Source organism: Monomorium pharaonis, chromosome 1 (assembly GCF_013373865.1).
Source record: "Monomorium pharaonis isolate MP-MQ-018 chromosome 1, ASM1337386v2, whole genome shotgun sequence".
In the NCBI taxonomy this organism is placed as follows: Eukaryota; Metazoa; Arthropoda; class Insecta; order Hymenoptera; family Formicidae; genus Monomorium; species Monomorium pharaonis.
This window is the reverse complement of record NC_050467.1, coordinates 25281466-25300656: the sequence shown is the minus strand read 5'-3', so window position 1 is coordinate 25300656 and position 19191 is coordinate 25281466. Positions and strand designations below refer to the sequence as shown.

Here is a 19191-nt window from a genome sequence, read left to right as displayed (position 1 = left end):
AGTTATGGACGCTATTTACATTTCAAATGATTGCGCCTACGCGCTTTACGGCGCGGGTTAGAGAGCAGGTTGTTGTTCGCATTATCGTGCCGATATCTGCGTAATCGCGCGGTCCATGATATATCGGTAAACCGAGGCGGTTTTACGCAAGTACATGACAGTTCGCGAAAAACCTTCGTGAATATGGACACGAGCTGTTACGACGCAGCGCGTATGTAAATATTTCGGTGATTATCGTCCTTTTCTTTACGTGACTACAGCGATTGCAAAAACGGCGTGCAAAAGTGCAAAACAGTTGGGGCGCTTATTTACGATTTCTGCGCGTGTAATAACTGTATCATGAGCATCTCTACGGAGGGCGACCGAAGTGGTCAAAGAATTTTTCATTTTTTCCATGTATGCTCTCACAAACACATATGCACATATATCTTTGTTTTCAAAATGTTACATAAAAGTACCTAATATTTTAAATTTCGCATACGATCTTTTTTTTTATATTTAGCGGCATAGAATTTTAAATCTTTTATTGGACTACAAATTTTAGACATATTTCGTCACGTCTCGTAGCCTCGAATTCCACGGGATCGTCAACTCGAGGCGCGAAACACCGCACGTGCAAGGCGTTGGCGCTAATAATCGCCATTAGCGGATTCGATTATGCTTTAAATAGTCGCCCTCGTAAAAGCTGTCGCGGCCGCGCTTGCACCGAGGCGGACTTTACGGCTACGAGACGTGCCAATCACCCCTTTTGTCGCGGGGGAAATAGGATTTCCTCGCGTCATTTCTATTCCGCTCGCAAATTGCCGGTAGCGAAATCAAAGGACCGCGTCGCCGCACCGTTTGTCCGTTCGATCGATCGCGAGCCGTTAAAAATCGTTGAACGGCTCCGCTCCGGCTCGCCGACCGGAAGGTGTCGTTTCGTAATTGCCGCGCGAGTCGAATGCTTTATTAACTCGCATGATAGATTCCTCGGTGCGCCCTTGATCTCACGAATTATTATTATTATGACGAGGATACTTAAGGCGACACGTTGTCGTAACTATTATGTAAAGCTTAATTAATGGGTATTACCTAATAGTCGGAAGTAGACGTGACGAAGCGGTTATAAACTGTTATCATGTCTATTAATCACTTTTTTTATAAGGTTATTAGATGATGAGAGCCGTTTTCGCACGCGTCTTCCATTGTAATTATGCATATGCATTAATTCCGCAATGCTATTTGTATAAGTTTCTTTTTATGTAAATTTGTGCGTCAAGATTCGTAAAGATTTGCGTCAGGCGTGGAGGTATTTTATCGCGACTCTAGAAGATACAAGGTGCTATCCGCACCTTGAACTAACTTCTATTGGCCCAACTTTCAATTAACCTGCCGTTATGAGATTAACTCCTCATTCCGCGCAATCCTCGACTCGCTATATTTACGGTCGGTTGCCGCAGCTTGAAATTATCCGAGGGCAAACGGAATTAAACAGATCGGTCTCGAATAATTAATAGCGTTACAGTTAATTATTTCAGATACGTGATGAAATTACTTCCGTGAAAAAGTTCGACGGTCGCCACGCTGAAATTACGATAGCCGCGAGAAATAATAAAGTCGAGCAATCAGTAAAATTCCGTGCTATCACGCCGTAATTCCGCTGCGATTTATGGACCTTTGACTTCCGATAAGGAAGAAAGATTTAGAAACGAGGGGGTGATATTGACCATTTTTCCTCACGTTATTTTCATTCGCGTCTGCGATCTTTTCTTTCAAATTTTATGTCGCGCTTTTTAATAGTCGAGGAAGAACGCCACCACCTTCGGAAGACGAGGCTCAAGCCTACCAAACGCCGGCGCATCCACCTTCCCTTATTTGCATTTTCACCTGTTTCGTGCGTGAACGTCGACGTCTCGTTGCACGCTTAGCGACAATTAAAAACGCATTAGTGCGATGCGCCGAGCACACGGGAGCGGTTTTTACTGGCGAAATGCGAGACGGAGAGAAGGAGAGAGAAAGACAGAGAAAAAGGGGAAAGCTCGGCGGAGGGAAGGCGCGGGAGAGATATAATTTGATACGTTTACCATTTGGTCTTATTTTTGAGTAATTTCGAGTCGCTCTGGGCGTCTCAGCTGCGAAAGCCGCAGCACAAGCTTCCCGTAATTACAGGCCATCCGACTCGCCTCTTCGTTGTTGTCGTGGTTTCCTTCTCTTCTTCTTCTCTGTCTTTTCCTCCTGCTCCTCTTCCTCCGCTATCCCAACGCGCCGTATGGACGAGTTAAGCGTGTCGCTCGAGGCGATGTCTAGGAAGTTCCTAGGGAACCGCTAACGACCAAGCGCCCGTTCGCGATCCCGCCACGGGATCGATAGGGATCGCGGATCGATCGCGCGTCGCCCGTCCTAGTGAAGATCGCATTTCGGATTACGAGATCCTCCCGGCGATCGCAATTTTCTGTTTTAGCTCGTTTTAGGATATCTCAAAAGAATTGAAGATAATAATGGAAAATTAAGTACATAATATGTGTGTAATTAAATTGCAATGGCTGAAATACGCAGGCTGCGTTCCTTCAGTATGGATAACAATTCGCCACTTTCGGGCATTCTGATGCTCGCTATGTTGATCGCGAGTTACAAAAGGGCGAGTACAATTATTTATCATATTTGCGCGCTTTGTATTGCATGCACTTTTGTCGCGTCGTTCAGCGTAATTCTAGACCGTCCCGCCGGCTAATTAATTATTGGCGAAACGCGATTGTTACCTCACAGCTGCGGACCACAGTCGCGGTATGCAACGTATGTCACGCATTCAAAATCGCGGCCGAGCACATACAGTCGCCGTATAAGAGTCATCGCATTACTATTCATTACCCACATAAATAGCGATCGCTTCACGCACGGGTGCGCCGCTAATGATCCTTTATTCCGTCGCTGTAATTAGCGCCGGTCGTGTATACCTGCAGAGAACCGCCCGCTCGTGTAATGCGATGTAATTTACATTTATCTGAGTTTACTCTCCGTTGTGTAAAATAACAGAAAAGAATTGCATCATACATATGTATCACAAGTGCGAGATTTAACGAATAGATTGTAACTAAAATGTATTTTTTTTTTAAATAACAATTTTTGTTGCCAATAAACAGAATCATAAATTTTGTAATCACAAAAAACGCATAGACAGAAAAATATTTAATATTTGCAAATTACAACTGAATGTTTAAAATATTATGGCTTGGAACTTTATTTTAATAATTATTATTGCTATGATAATCACTTTTGGTAATTATTATATGTAAATTAAAATAATTGCAATCATTTTTGTACATGTAATACATTATATGTTATTATTACAAAATTGGAGGCTCTCATAATTATTGTAACATTCAATTCTCGTCAATAAATACCAAACTTTTCTCTTTTGATGCATAAAGAATTGTACAAAGCTGTCAAGATTTCTGCTGCAACGTGTGTATCAACAAGTGTAAAAATAAATAAAAATTATACATATTTTATTCTTCAATACGATTATTACAATAATATTATATACATATAAATATCTACACATGAATATTACTGTATAAATAGCTAAAAAAGCACTTATGTATGATGGTGCATTTCTTCAAGTTCATTCGCCAGGATTTATGTGGATTACGCGAATTACGTCGGATTAGATGGAGACGACTATGTTATCATCACCTCGGTATAGCGCGTCTGATTAACGCGTCTATTCGCATGCGAGATGCTTTGATCCAAGGATCAACCTTCGCCGCACGATTCACAAGAATGCGCTCACATGTGGAAGCGCGTGCTATTTAACCAATACACGTCCGTGTACGCGTGACGTGTTCATTAAGACGCCCGCTTCGCGATTCCGATGAGTGACAACGCGAGACGAGCAAAAAACAACGATATAACGTCACATTATACTCGAAGAGGCATGTCATTCAATTAATTTTATTGAAAATGTTCATATCTCTTCGTTCAACCAACCAAGAAGAAACGGGATAATAAAAACGAGTGATTCAAATACGGATTTAACCACCTTCTTCTCGCGCGAATCTTTTCTTTCTTGAAATAAGGAAAATGTGACTTATATGCCATCATGACGGAAGGCCACCTGGAATGATAGGCCTATAAAATCATCCACGAAGATTACACGGTGAATTTCTTTCGCGATGGGATGCAAATGAGATTAATGCTGTCGGTATGAATCTCTATCCGGCTATCCAAGATACCTATTCATTACCCAAAATCGCAGGTGGTGCTCGAGTATCGATAGCGTTAAATGTAATGATTCGGCGGTCGATCGCGATACTATCGGTCGATGCGTTTAACCTACTTCCCGATCACTTTGTTAGTTCTAATGCCGCAATTGAGAATCCACCGGCAAAAAAATATGGGAAACGTACAGATGGCTAGAGGATATAGCAGTCGCCGTACTATCGAACTATTAACTTGTCAGTTTCAGCCGCAAAGATCCTAACGGATAAATTTTTCGCAATGCAAATGATACGATTCACCGTTGCGGCTGGTCGCGTGTACGTTATACCGGTTACTAGCTGTAACCTACTGCGCGTGACTTATTTAGATCACTTTGCGCGCTGACGCTATAATTTAGAAACCGCAATGAATAATAACACGGAAGGCGCATGCAAATGCTAATTGATGTCGGAGATCGTCACGGGGAAAGGATAGAGAGAGAAGTTCGGAATTTTGTTACGTTTCTTCCGGATTACACGAGGACTTTTCAGCTTCGCGCTCAATTTCCGTATACGTCGCATAAAATTATTATGCGTAATCATATATAAAAACGATTTTGCTCTAAAAAATTTAGTTATATAGATGCAAATCTGAAAATGATTTTGTTGGACAAAAATTTGGATCAAAATAATTATGAAGGATTTTTAACTCTAGAATGTTTTTCATATTTTTCTTACGTCAAATAAAATTATTTATCACAAAATTAAGAACTTTATTTAACTTTTAAGTTTTTAACATTTTGTTCTATGACATAATATGACATAACAATAACATGCATATGTATTGCATTTAATCAACCTAACTGAAGCAGAATTTACAAATTCTATATGTCAGAATTCTAGTAGAAAAATTAGCGATATTTTGGTTGTGACATCTGTCTATATCAATAAAACATTTTTTTGGTGCAAAGTGACGGATTAACAAAAGTATTTAACACTATTTTAATATAAATAAAATGTTATTAAATGTCATTTTAGGCTATCATCATTTTAATATCAAAGCACTCTGCTGTAAAAAAATCTTGACATTCTAGTAACCAACTTGAACATACCACATAATTATTTTAATGGTAATAAAATCATTTTCAGGTCCAGCAAAGTTTTTAGATATTTTAACAGAAACTGTTCTTTCCGTATATGAAATTCTTTTTGAATCTGCGAACGCAAACGCCAAACCTTACAGTCAGACTTTCATCGTTTCCAGCGGACTTTCTAGCGGTTCGATTTCCTATTCCCGTGATATCACCGCAACGATTTCAAAGAGTGATTGCTGAGAATCGGATTAACACTCGGTATAACACACAGTCGCGAAGTATAGTCACGCGCCGGAGGGAAACCGTACGGGCGACGTGGCGATTTATCGTCTCGCGCTTTCCGCTAAAGCATCTCGGGTGACTTCCGGCAGACGTGGCTATCGGCCGATCGACATGGCTCTTTCGTGGTAGAATACTCAATTACCTGGCCCCGAGTTCCTGGCTCTGTTCACCTTCTCTCCGCCACCGCCGCTGCCGCCACGAGTAGGTGGTTTTCCTTCCTCCCCGCTGGCACGCACGGTCCCGCCAGTTCGTGAACGAATTCGTGGCTTGCGTGTCGATTATTTATTTTCAAGGCGAGGCTCTATGAGGCGCGCACGGACACTAGCCGGATGACGTCGTGGCACTTAACAATTAATTAATCGTTAATAAATCGCGCGCGGCCTCCGCTCCCCTATTCGCTCATGCTAACCGGCTAATCGCGTCCGAACCGTCTGAAACTTTATGCGGGCGGCTCCTTGTATAATTAAATTACCATTTTAATTTGTCGGCGGTGAATTACGCGTTCTTACCAACGTCGATTCATATCGCTGATTCATTATTTAGATTCAACATTTACCTTCCTTCTTAATGATAGCTCGGCGATAATCTCCGCCTTCTTTTTTTTCCTTTCCTCTTTTTACTGCGTTTTCATCTTATCTTTTAAATTTCTGTAAAAATGATACCGCGATAATATAACCAGGTCTTATTGAAATAATCCTGGATTAAAAATCTAAATAACTTGGAACAAAATTTTTAAGTTTCTTGAAATTTCCTAAAGTTTTTAATTTTGTTAAATTTGTTCGTCTCAGGTCCCGATATACCCGGTTTCTTACTTCAACCCTTCAGGAAACCGAAAAGAATAAGGACAGCTTTCAGTCCGAGTCAGCTGCTCAAGCTGGAACACGCCTTCGAGAAAAATCACTACGTCGTCGGCGCAGAGAGGAAACAGTTGGCGCAGGCGTTATCATTAACCGAAACGCAGGTAAGCATAGGACAACTCAACGCGATTGTTAATTTAGTCACACAAAGACGGATTAATATGAATCATCTTACATATAATAGTTTTCAGTAAAACTCTGGAATTCATTATAAAATTGGAATTGCTTCTATTATATTTTAATGAGTCAATTATATAATGGTAATTACTATTATTATTCGCCATTCGCATGATGAAGAGTTCCAAGTAATATCGAGTATCTTATTAGTATCAATAAATTAAATATTTAATAAGATTTAGAATTACAATTAATAAATTTAATCGTTTGATTCAGTATGATAATTAGATTATCTGATGTACGAGCATTTTCTATAGTTGCCGAGAGTGGTACGCGCGATGCAAATGATATACAGAATTAATAAAGCAATGTCAGTGGCGACTTGACATTAGCATTCTCGAGACGCGTTAAGCAAGATTGATATTTCTTACAAGGATCGCGCCGTGAGAAGAATCGCAGTCTCGTCTGGAGATGCATTCGCGTGACGCGGCGATCTTCATTGTTTTCTCTGCTCGTTTCGCAGTCAGTAATAATCGTCTCATTTGCACTTTGCTCACCCGTAATATACTCTTGATTCATAAAAAAGATATTACCATCACGATAATATAATACTCCTGACACTTGACGAGACATGCAAGAAGAACATTTTTTTCTTACATATGTATTGTATGAGGTGTTTCAAAGTAAAAAAATCTGCAAATTTTTATTTCAAGCTGTATTTCGAGAGTTTAAAACTGGCTAATTATATCACGTTTAAATAGTCACCTGAGTCGCGTGTGCGATAGTATCAGTGACAAGTAATGTCTAAACATAAAATGAGCGAGATCTCTAAGATCTCACATATCTCAAAAACTACTGCTCGACATAAAGATTTGCAAATTTCAGTGTGTCATTATTTTGAGACAGATATGAAGAACAGGAAGTCTTTAATGAGTCGTGTCCTATTTTTTAATAGCATTATTTTTCGATGTCTTAATCTCTAACGTATTAGAGAAAGCAAGAAATAGAGAGAGAGAGAGAGAGAGAGAGAGAGAGATTGCCAACTGTATTGACCAACTAATTTGACCACAAGGTTTATACGCAAAAACTCCATTATCCATTAACGTATATGTCAGCTAATATCGTATTTTTACATTAATGCAGTAGTGATATAATACGGCAATCATATATAACCAGATGCAATAGATTAATGCAATCCGTCGACGATATTTATTAGCGGTATTGATATTTATTATCGTCGGACGTAAGGCTTACATTAATCTCTCGTTAACGTCGCTATAGAGTCGCTTTTCTCTCTCTTAAACATTAAGCTCAATCTTCATTTATCAACAATCTGCAATTAGAATCTGAACGTCGCGTCGAGGAGAGCTCGGATGTAATAGACGGAGCTAATCCAAAATTTTCAGTTGACCAAAATTCACGTGTCAAAATTACCTAACTGTAACCATCTATAATCTGAACAGAAATATCAAGTAGAGTTCGCAATTGTAACAATGGCTATGTACTCGCGAGAAGTGTTAATGGCGCGGATCGAGAGACAGGGGAGAAAGAGAAAGAGAGTGCGAATGAGAACGAGAGAGAGAGAGAGAGAGAGAGAGAGAGACCAACGGGGTCATATAACGAGGGGATTGATATGCTAATCCGTGACCGAGGGGTGGCCGTGCATGTCTTTCGGTGGTGCTCGATACCGTTACGTACACGCATGCACGCACGCATGCACTTACGCACATACGCATTCACGCGGTACGCAGTCACTCACGCACGCGTACATGAGCGAAGGCGAACGTAAAGTCCGGGCATGGCGCGCTCCAGATGCGTTCTACGTGCGTATATCACCGCGCGCGTTACGTATTCCATGGGCGTAACGCGTAACCAAAAAAGGGCAAGATGGTAAGGGTCGACGCTATCGGGAATTAAGCCGGGAGAGAAGGAGATCGAGAGAAGGAGTAAACGGGAAACCACCGAGCGTGGACGCCATCTTGGACCGCCGCCGGGATGTTCCAGAGAACAGGCTTCTGCCTTCGCGTTCTGCTCTTCGTCCTTTCCTGTGCACATTGTCCTTCTTCACCTCCCTCTGCTCTCGTTGGGAGCATCGCGGAGCTATCTCGCGTAGAAAATATACAGCCGTGCAAACACGCACAGTTAGACGACATTTCTCTTCTTGCGTGTGCTATCGCGCGCTTTGTTAGTGTCGGGAAATTCGAGTGACGTGCGGACAGAGTTACGGTGAAAATTGTGTAAAATTTATTTCACACTGAAGAAAAGTATGTAATATGTACAATTATAATTGTGTAGTAAAATAATTCTAACCAGAAATATCATTTTTATAGTAATTATTACTATAAATATTGATAATAACAAAATGCTTGTAGTAAAATTTTATAGTGATTATTTTACAGTACAACTTAATTATTATTGGCAACTTCAAGTTGCATAGATTAATATTATAATTATGAAAACTTTAATATAGTTTAAACAAACTATTATTTATATTGTTAAATAACTATAAAAATTAATTGAATTAAAAAATTATTATGAATTATAGTGACATTCTAAGTTACTGTAACTATTTTTTCTTCCGGTGTACAATATTAAGAATGTGCATTGCGCAGTTTTACGCAAATTTTACTTTGTAAACAATTAATTTTATATATACTATTTAATATACAATATATATTATATAATGTAACACTATGCATTAGAAATAAAGTGATTAATAAAATGTATATTACTCAATAAAGTCATATTTATATATTAAATATGAATGTAGTTGCTACTATGTACTTAATTTTGCAAAATGTTGTATATTAAGAACATTAAAGATGCCTTCTCTAGATGATAAATTTGAATAAAATATTCTTGACATTTCCCACAGTTAGGATCAATGTTGTTCAAAGAAAAGCAAGTATAATGTAGAGAAGGTGTATAGATAAATGACACAGTTGCGCTACTCGAAAAGTTGTAACCACTTGGTAATGCAAATCGTTTTTTGCATCGTGAATAAGATAAGCCGTACTACATGAAAAATTTATACGACTGCCATCGTGCTTTTGTTTCCCCTTAAAAAATAAAAAAAATAAAAAGGAAAAAAGAACAAAAAGAGGTCAACTCATCACGTAATCGCTTCTACCAATTTAACGTATTCATTTTTCTACACGCACGTTTATGTGTACCGTACATTATTTTTATATTTGCATCTCGATAATTATATACGACCGTGTAATTATCCGAATGAACAATTACATATAATTCTTCTCAACTTTGTCATTAAACATCGGCGTGCGAAGAAAACGTTCGCGGTTGTTAACGAGTAATAATGCCAAGTATATAAAGAATAAATAATAACGCCATTGGTGCCGTGTCGACTTTGTCGTTAAGTAACGTTTCGCATGAGAGGGTACGATCGCGCGGGGATAAGTAGTTGCGGCATTTTTTCCGCTAGCGGAGCGTTTACTCCGCTGTGGGCGTCACGTTAACAAGGCGTGAGCGCCGGTCGATGGAATTCCACGCTTCTAGGCAAACGCGCACGCCTCCGGTTCGACAATCTTTCTCTTTCTCTCTCTCTCTCTCTTTTTCTCTCCGTCGCTACACATTTCTCTTTCCTACGTCAACGTCTCCCCGTGGTGAGATTCGCTTAAGAAGACATCGCCGAGAACCGGCAAGAAAGAGCGAGAGAGAGAGAGAGAGACTGTTAACTGTACTTTATTACGTGCTGCCCTCGTGGATCGCGTCGTCGTCCCGGCGGCGCGACGACGGCACGTCGTTAATAAGGCGCGAATATATCCACGTGTGGAATTCCGACGAGGCCTCCTCGCGTGACTCCGGGGCCCCGCGGATTATCGGCCAACAAAGTTTTCGCGCACGTTGCACGCGCGCCGCGTCGGCGCGTGTTAAAGCTGCCTACACATCAAGCACGGCACGAACGGCAGCGAATTAAGGTGTTCGAGAGATCCCCAGGCGTGAATCCATTTGCGGCCTCTTATCTATCGTGATAATGCGAAAAGATCGAAAAGCAAAAAGCATCCTTACTCCTTTCCCGGTCAAGGCTTGTACAGACGATCGAGAGAAACCTAGACTGTTTTTTTTTCTTCTTATTAATTAAATCGAAAGGTCAATTTGTGTGTTGCAATATTAGAGTTTGAACGCACGCTTCTGTGTACAAAGTCGAGCTGTGCATATGCGCGCGGTTTCAGATTAGTCGAGCCCACATGCCCTCGAGCACGAGAGCGAGATTACGAAACGCGGACTCCGCGCGACGACGACGCCCGCGTGATCGCGATTCGGCGACTCGCGTAATGTATTCGCTGGGTAATTGCCGGGATAATCGCACGCAATTAGAGCTCTAATGAGGGCCACCGGGTCGCGTGTAACGCGCGTTCGCCTTATGAATCTTAACAAGCGCGAGAACAACCGGGCGGCGTGTGTTGCGCACTTACGTGTATACATGCACGCGCACCTCCTGACTTCTCGGTGTGACCTGGACGCGCGTAACGTGTGTGCGTGCGTACGCACGAAAGCCGAAGGATATAATGTAACTGCTAATTACGCACCTCTCGCGACGCTGATTGGCTTCCGCGGAGAAGGACGCGCGCTGGAGGGATACCTCCGCTAATGGTGTATCATCTCGATTTGCATAACTGCAGTCGCCCAGGGGACCACTTGCGAACGAGACGAACGGGCCGATCAATCGGGGCCCGAATTAAACGTCAGAGGAAAATATCGAAATTCATCGACGTAAAAATGTGACCTTATGCATTACGTCGTATATATGCGATACGTATAATAAAAAATTGTATGTCATTTTATGCAGAACGTAATATATTTTATATACATTACATTCTATGTGTAATAGAATAATGTAATAAGCATTCTACCGAGATCAATTTCTTATAGAACTCAAAAACATGTAAAAAAACATTTTGTATTTTGTTTTCCAGTGTAGAAAATTTTGTGTTAAAAAACTAAATTTTTTAAACTATGTAAATTAGTAAAATTTACTATAATTATACTAAAATTCTTCCAAGTCCAAGTTCTTCCGATTACGATTTTGAATTGTACATGTATACATAATATTAATATCATCTAAATAGAATATATTACATCTGTGAATGTAATGTACCTGTTTTTCTATTACAAGAGGCCGAGATAAATCGCCCGCAATCGGTATTGCTGAATTAGGTGTATGACGTGAACGGCGTAAGAGGAGGGCACACTTTTACAGCCACGTGAGCGCGTTTTGCGCGCCGCAATTAGCAGTTAAGCGGCATGCAGCGAGCGTAATTGCGTTGAGCTATCGAAGACATTGAGAAGGGGATATCGAGCGGAACAAAGGATGCAAATTAAAGATCGACGTCAAATGTGAACATTATCGGGCAGATGCATGATAGACGTGCATTTTTCACGCATTTTCTTCCCGTTGGGAAGTGCTGCTAGGATACTTAATTTCTTATCCTAGCATCTTCCTCGAGCTTATAATATCTGTAATGGTGGCAACGTGTCACAGGACCACCCCCTCCCCTCCCTTTGATTTGCGCTTTATCTTTTTATTATTATCCGCGAGAAAACTTGTTCTTCATACCTATACTTTCCTCTTTCTCTTTCTTTCGTAAGAATTAAAGGACAGATTTTGTTTATTAACAAGCGCAATTATCGCGGCACAATATTCGCGACTCTCGCCAGCCTCGGCTTTCTCTGTATTTGCAATAATGTCCGTGCATGACGTTAATTATCGTTCGCGAGAATTTATTAGGGAAAGCACGTCGCATTTTTCGTGGGATCCGTCGATGGCTCGTTATTAATTTATCGTCTTCGATTATGGCGACGCCGTTATTATGGCGACGCTGGCGTTAATCATGCGCGCGGCCTATCGTCGGAATCGAGTCTCCGCGGATTTATCATCCCTCGCCGATGAAACGGTGATTAATTATCGCGATTGCCTCATCGGTATGCGAAACGGCGAAAAGAAACGCGGACTCTATTTAAGACTCATCCGGATCATTAATCTCGCCATTAACTCGACTCGATTTTTCTCGACGATTGTCTTTGTCAGGCACATATATTTTTGTCAGCAGGAAATGTTTATCGGAGAGTTTGACGGCGTTCCTTAATCACCTTGGTGACTTTCATCATTTAGTTATGTTTTTCCATGTTCCTCGTAAAGTCACGTTATTCACGTGGTGTTAAGCCCTTTGAAAAGGGAATTTCGTGGGAATCTACTTGAGAAGTAACCGCCCTTCGCTGCAGCAAGAATGCGATCGAGGCATTTGCTTGACTCATTTTCTCTCGCACACGCTCTCGCGCTTAATGAGCGGCCGCATTAGAGTATCGGCGGCTGTGCGTGGAAGAGCCATACTTACACGGACGATTGCGCTATCGCGGGAAATTGATGCCAATCAACTCATCGGTCTCCCGTTGATTCAGTTAACGATCGCTCATACTCGCGCGGCTAACTTGGCGTATTACATTAATTACGTCGGTGCCCTCCCCGCCCGAAAATTCACGATTCAACGGCGCCTTCTATTGTCAATCGTAATTGAACGATCTATAATCCAAATTAATTATCTTCAGGAACGATCGACGGGATCGTTCCATGATTAATGACGTCAAATCGAGGAGTTCATCTACGACAATCAATAGCGAGATATAGATTAATAGGCGATATCCCTTTCCCGTTATCGCCTACACACACATAGTCACCCCGTTACGTTACGCAATATTTTCTTAAGTAATTTATACGAAAGTTTACCTTGTGCCCGTCGCTACATACCCATCGAGAATATCGCGTATACCTCGTTACTTTCAACGCAGCATTGTTTGGACGGGAAATCCACGTGCGCGCTCGAGCCGTCGATAAATAAACGTCGCTAACGTTTCGCGCACACGCGAAACACATCGTGTCGTATTTTTCTGCGAGGAGGAACGTAAGTGTCCTCCCTGGAAAGGATCGTTACACCATCGTTACTCGCTCTGTGGGCGCGGAGGGTATTATTAACGGCGATAATTAACGACGCATTGGACATGTGGCGCGGAAAGAAGGTCAACGATAAATCAGACGGTGTGTCGCGGCACCGGTCGTTCGTCGTTTACAAAATAATCGTCGTAGCTCGGCGAACGGCAAGTCAAGCCTGTAAATCATGACTTTAATTGCTCCTTATCAACGCGTCCGGTGAACGGGGAAGAGAACGCTTCTTCGCGTCTTAACGAAAAGTCGTCGATGGTCAACGTGCTAAGTTTTTGAAATAGCGAAATCGTTTCGTGGTCTCCAAACTACCTAATAACGAGTTAATTGCCGTGTAAAAGCGCGAATACGTCGTCTCTCTATTCCTTCACGTCGTGGAGGTTCCGAGAGTCCTTGCTCGTATATCGTAAAAGCAGAAATACGCGCTCTTTAACGAAGCGTTTACTCAGCAGATCTGTAGCTTGATTTTTAAGTACTTTTGCATAATATACAGTGTTATTCAAGAGAAAAAAATCAATAATGTGAGAAGTAACAATATTGGAAATAAAGAAAAAAAAATTTGGTTTGTAAGTAAAGAACAAGAAATTTAAAAAAAAATGAAAATAAGGAAGATATTTATTTGCATTTTTAATATAGTTGCCTTCTTTAAAACGTTTACATTAGCTCTAACCAGTGACAGAATGGAAGTGCATCGAGGCTGACGAGGATAGTTTTTAATCTTTACAAGGGCATAAGAAAAAAAGATTTGTTATAAAACAACTAAGAACTTTACTGTCAACTTCACTGAGTCAACAGATCTATAGCCATAACATACGAAAGTTTTATAGTTAAATAAATTAAATTAGCGATTATAACAAATCTATTTAACACATACTGGTATATCTTTTTATAGCTGTAATGAAACAATTGTTAGAATTTAATATAACATAAAATTTATAGAAATTTTTATTGTAGCAAAAAATTAATTGATCGAACCAATTATTTAACGCTTTCAGGCATAATTTCTTGATAATCGCTATTAAATCTTTTTATAAATGTTAAACCTGCAAGCTATTGTTCCGCTGAATCATCCAATCTATTCTCTTTCCTTGAATTTACCACTAACAAAGTATAGTATGTAACATTTTCGTTATCAACTTGAGAAGGTGGGGAGGACAAAGTAGAGTAGAACAAGTATTCTCGCTACCCTGTTGACTCGTCGAACAGAGCCGCCGGGGAAAATAAATAGCGCCGTATATTTCCGCGACGCAAATGCCCAGTGATACTCAGACGTTATTAGCATGCCGCGCTGTATACTGCCGGAGTAATTTGCATCGACATCCGCGTGTTGGTGGGCGCGATCGCTACGTCGTCCCGTTAACAATCCTTTTAGCGCGGACCATATAACGCAAATGAAAAGCGCGTGTAGAAAGCGCAATTCAGTGTTGGTTTCTCCCTTTTTTTTTTTTTTTCATTTTTCCTACCCTATTTTCCGCTCGATTACTTGATCATTCGATGAAGGCCAAGGAAAAAACTGACAGCACGCTCGTCTCCTTCTCTTTTCTCGCTTCCGCAAAGAGCGTAATTTTCAATCGCGCACTCGTAAATATGTCCTTAGAACGAATTTATGGCTCGGCCGATCTTATCCCGACGCGATCTAAGAGAATGCGTTGTTATTATCAATCTCGCGTTAGAGGCAAATGAATCCTCGGCGAGGCGCGCTGTAAAATTCGCGTGCGCGAAATCGCAAGTGGCTGTATCGCGGAACGAGCTAAAAAACGCACGGCTGTGACGAAGAACTGTCTTCCGCGAATAAAATTTCAGGAAAGTGTCTTTACAATAAGCGGCGGCGGCGGCGAAACCGACGCGGGTAGATCGTTTTCTCGAATGTAACGGGCTCGCGATAAATTTCTTATAAAAAGTAAATAAATTTCTCCCACGGCACGGAAACCAATCGCATGGAGAAACGATAACAACAATAATAATAATTGACGGTACGTGTATATTCAGTAAAAATTGAGATTCGTATTTAATCGAGAGGTCACCCTTAGAGCATATTTCTTCGCGGTATTAAAACGCCAGAGGAAGAAGAGCCAAATATATATCGAATGACGGGGCGCGCTTTATTGTTAGTCCGACGACGACACGTCTCATTATGCATAGAGAATCCGCACGCGGCCTGCATAATATGCAAAACTCCCTCCATTACTGTCCGCGACGGGCGTAATACGCCCTTGTCGATCGGGCCGACCGGGCTCCGTCGTCGTCTGGGGAATATAACGGCCACGTGTTATGTATTATTACATATCGCCTCACTCTCCGCCTTCCTTTTCGTTATCGCGTCGGGCACGTCGTCGCGGAAAGTATGCGGAGGATTTCGAGAGGCGTAACGGTACGCGAGCGATTTATCGGTATTAAGGACGAAAACGGAACTAGAACGTATCGTTCCCGTGTCCCCGGGTACTCGAATCGACGCGCGAAACCCGTAAAACGTTCGAGTATCATGTTACAGTGTGTCCTGTGTCGCGCAGGGCGGTGATATCGCCCAGGGTTATAATTAAAAAGAGAAACGTGTGTTCCTCTCCTTCCTCCACTTCGAAGATCGCAGCGACGTCGAAATTTCGTGACGAGCGTTATCTCACCTCGTAAATTGCCATCGGTCAAGTATGCAACGATGGCAACTCTGTATTCGCGATACTTACGCCGGAACGCGGGCGATAATTTCAGAGACGCATCTCTCGCCTCGCAGGCGCAGCGTGCTGTCACGCCGTAAGCCGCGCACGATCACCGACGCTGTCGGCGCTGTCGAGATAGCCACCAAACAAACATTATCAGCCGTAATCGGCGCGCCGCGTTTAATCGACAACTATCGACAGCCATTTAAATCGAATCGGGCCGCTCGAATGGCCGGCCGGCCAGTTACCAGGCCTCTCTCGTTATCGTCGCCCCGGCGCGAGAATAAAATTACGCCGGCGATATTGCGCCGCTTATCCCCGTATTTTTACGCGGCCGTTACACCGCCGGCCTATCGGGCCGAACAATGGCTAATTAAAATGAGGAAATTTAGAGTCCCATTAATTTAAGCCTTTAAGAGACGCGATGTTGCCCGACGGTGCCCCCACGGTGCGACTTATCGCTCGCCTAATTGCGCGCGGCCATATATTTCACGGTCGCCTGGTTATTTATCAATTAATTTCTACGAATTATGAGACGATCTCTCGCGTCGCCGCCGTCGAACGCGCAACACCGCTTGCCCCGTCGTTTCGATCTGATATCAACGCCTCGAACGATATTTAGATCGCGAAACCTGTAATATATCGACGTAAGCTGACGTTTAATTTAATGGGAATCTAAGGACGATAGGGGAAATCTGTTAGCCGTTTCACGTCGGCATTATTTTATTATCCGAGCAATTGCTGCGAATGCTTTCCCTGGTATAAATATTCCTTTATAACTTTGTCTAGGCGCATATCATAAATTAATAATAATTATATATAAGAAAGCGATTGAGAGTGGTAAGCGATGGTGACTTCAACGATCTCAACATTCATATCTCTCATCAAATTATGCTTCTATCTGGTAGAACATTTTTCATGTAAAAAACATATGTAAATGTGTATACATCTATATAATTATATATAAAATATGTTTTCTTTCTCTTGTGTATAATCTCTGTTCTAGAAGAAAAATAAGAACAATTGAAATAAAATTAGAAATAATCATCGGTTGATTTCGCATCGCTGAACTTTTTTACAAAAAGTATGGCGATTAGATTCCACAATGTACAATATATAATTATTTATATAATTGTATACTTTCAATTATTATATTTATATATAAATTTATGTATTTTTTCAGCAATTATATTTAACTTTCCTTATTTTTCCTATATATTCAAACAGAGATCATACAAGAAAACAAAAATATATGTGCACAGAGAAAAAGATTTCTTTAGATTTATTAAATAGTTTTGTTCAATTGTTCCAAAACATATTAATAAATTTTATTAAAGCTAAAGAAATCCATATAAAATTTATTAAAAACAAAGAAATATATGCTTTGGGATGGTCGAACAAAACTGTTTATTAAATCTAAAGACATCTTTCTCTCTGTGTGGTCACATTTTATATATGTATTTTTTTTATATAAATATTTTTATTAAAGTTATAGTTTTCATTTAAATTTTATTACAAGGTACATTTATGATTTACATGCACTGAGAAAAAAAGTTGTTAATTTGAGTAAATTTTTCAACTTGATTAAATTTCTTCAATTCACTATTTATGTATTTCAGTCAAATATATAAATAGTTAAATTAAAGTTCAAGTATTTTATGTATTTAAGTTAAATGCATAAATGCATTTGAACTGAAGAAATTTAATCAAGTTAAAAAATTTAATCAAATTAATAACATTTTTTTCTCAGTGTGTTCTTTCTGTATATAAAATTGTTAAAATAATTACTTCATATGTAGATACTTTTATCGCGCGATACACGTTCTATATCTTACCTTATCTTTCGCACGTCTCCCGAAAAGGACGTTTGCAACTTAAATCGCGTGTCGTATATGGCGGGACACGCAAAGGATCAAATGCTCAAAGGATTCCGAAATGCGAATGGCACCGAGTCGAACGATTGGCGTAAACGATAGTCGTCGATGCTCGGTATCGATTCTCTCGCTCTCGTCGCCTCTTCTAAAACTGGATGAAGGCAGGATGGAGACCTCCTTGGTTTTCTCGTCACGATCCCGGCATGTCACTGTCATGCGTGTCGCCGACTTCGTGCGTACCGTCGTTTCCACGAGCCGACGCGAAGTCGACCGATCGTTATTAAAATCGGAGTTGCCTCTGCTTATACATTTTAGATATTATCGATTAATACTTTCCTTGTAACGCCATAAAAAATAACATTACGTTTAAAATCATAATAATATTTTGACGATATTATTTTATAATTAAACTATTTTATTTTTTATTATTATTATATTATTCTATTACACGTTTAAGACTACAATGTTACATTATCGATATTTACTCATTAGCTTTAAGTATTTATCTAAGCTTATAGAAGAAAATTAAAAAATATTTTTGCTAATTTATTTTAATGATAGATTTAGACGACATTTGACGTTGAACGATTCTTTTAGAAACTTCAACTCATTCATTTCTAAAATGCATCGTTGAATAAAGCTCCCAGAAGTTGATCCTTCGAGTTAGAATTTTGACACACATGACGCCTCTCCCAATAAAAGTACAATCGTGTGCAATAAGATACTCTTTTATATTTCCTACTTTTGCTCACAGTCGACACGATTACCCCCTAAAAGTTTAAACGCAGCAGCAATGGTGCGCGACAAAAAAGAGAAGGAAAAAAAGGAAACTCGCGCTCTGCAAATATGGCGGACGGAGAAAGCGCATATCCGAGGAAATTGGCGTCCCCTCGCGCGAGATCACGCTCAATTTCGTCCTAACAAAACACGCGCCGCTCTCTTCATCCTGTAATCCACACCTACGTATACGCACGTACCTACGTGCGCGCGTCCGCGATGGCTTTTTCGTGCGCGCGGGGCGAGCGCGTGCGCGCTTTTGTATTTTCCAGGACGTAGCCCGTGGAATCGGAGGGTCCGTCAGGACATGCCTCTGCCCCCTTCCTGTAGGCACTCCCATTCTGTTTCTCTCTCTTTTTCTCTCTCGCTCGCTCGCTCGCTCGGGCGCCCGCACGATGTGTAC

The 19191-nt window shown here is 40.8% G+C and overlaps 2 protein-coding genes across 8 annotated transcripts in view; one reads left to right on the top strand and one right to left on the bottom strand.

Annotated features, from left to right (window-relative positions):
* Nucleotides 1–19191, bottom strand: part of LOC105831760 (exosome complex component CSL4) — a 197024-nt gene that overhangs the window by 39476 nt on the left and 138357 nt on the right. The gene's annotated exons all lie outside the window — the stretch shown is intronic.
* Nucleotides 1–19191, top strand: part of LOC105831757 (homeotic protein empty spiracles) — a 39416-nt gene that overhangs the window by 12062 nt on the left and 8163 nt on the right. Inside the window, exon 2 of the mRNA XM_012672133.3 lies at nucleotides 6340–6512. Coding sequence (XP_012527587.1) covers nucleotides 6340–6512 — 173 coding nt within the window. The remainder of the gene's footprint in view (nucleotides 1–6339; nucleotides 6513–19191) is intronic.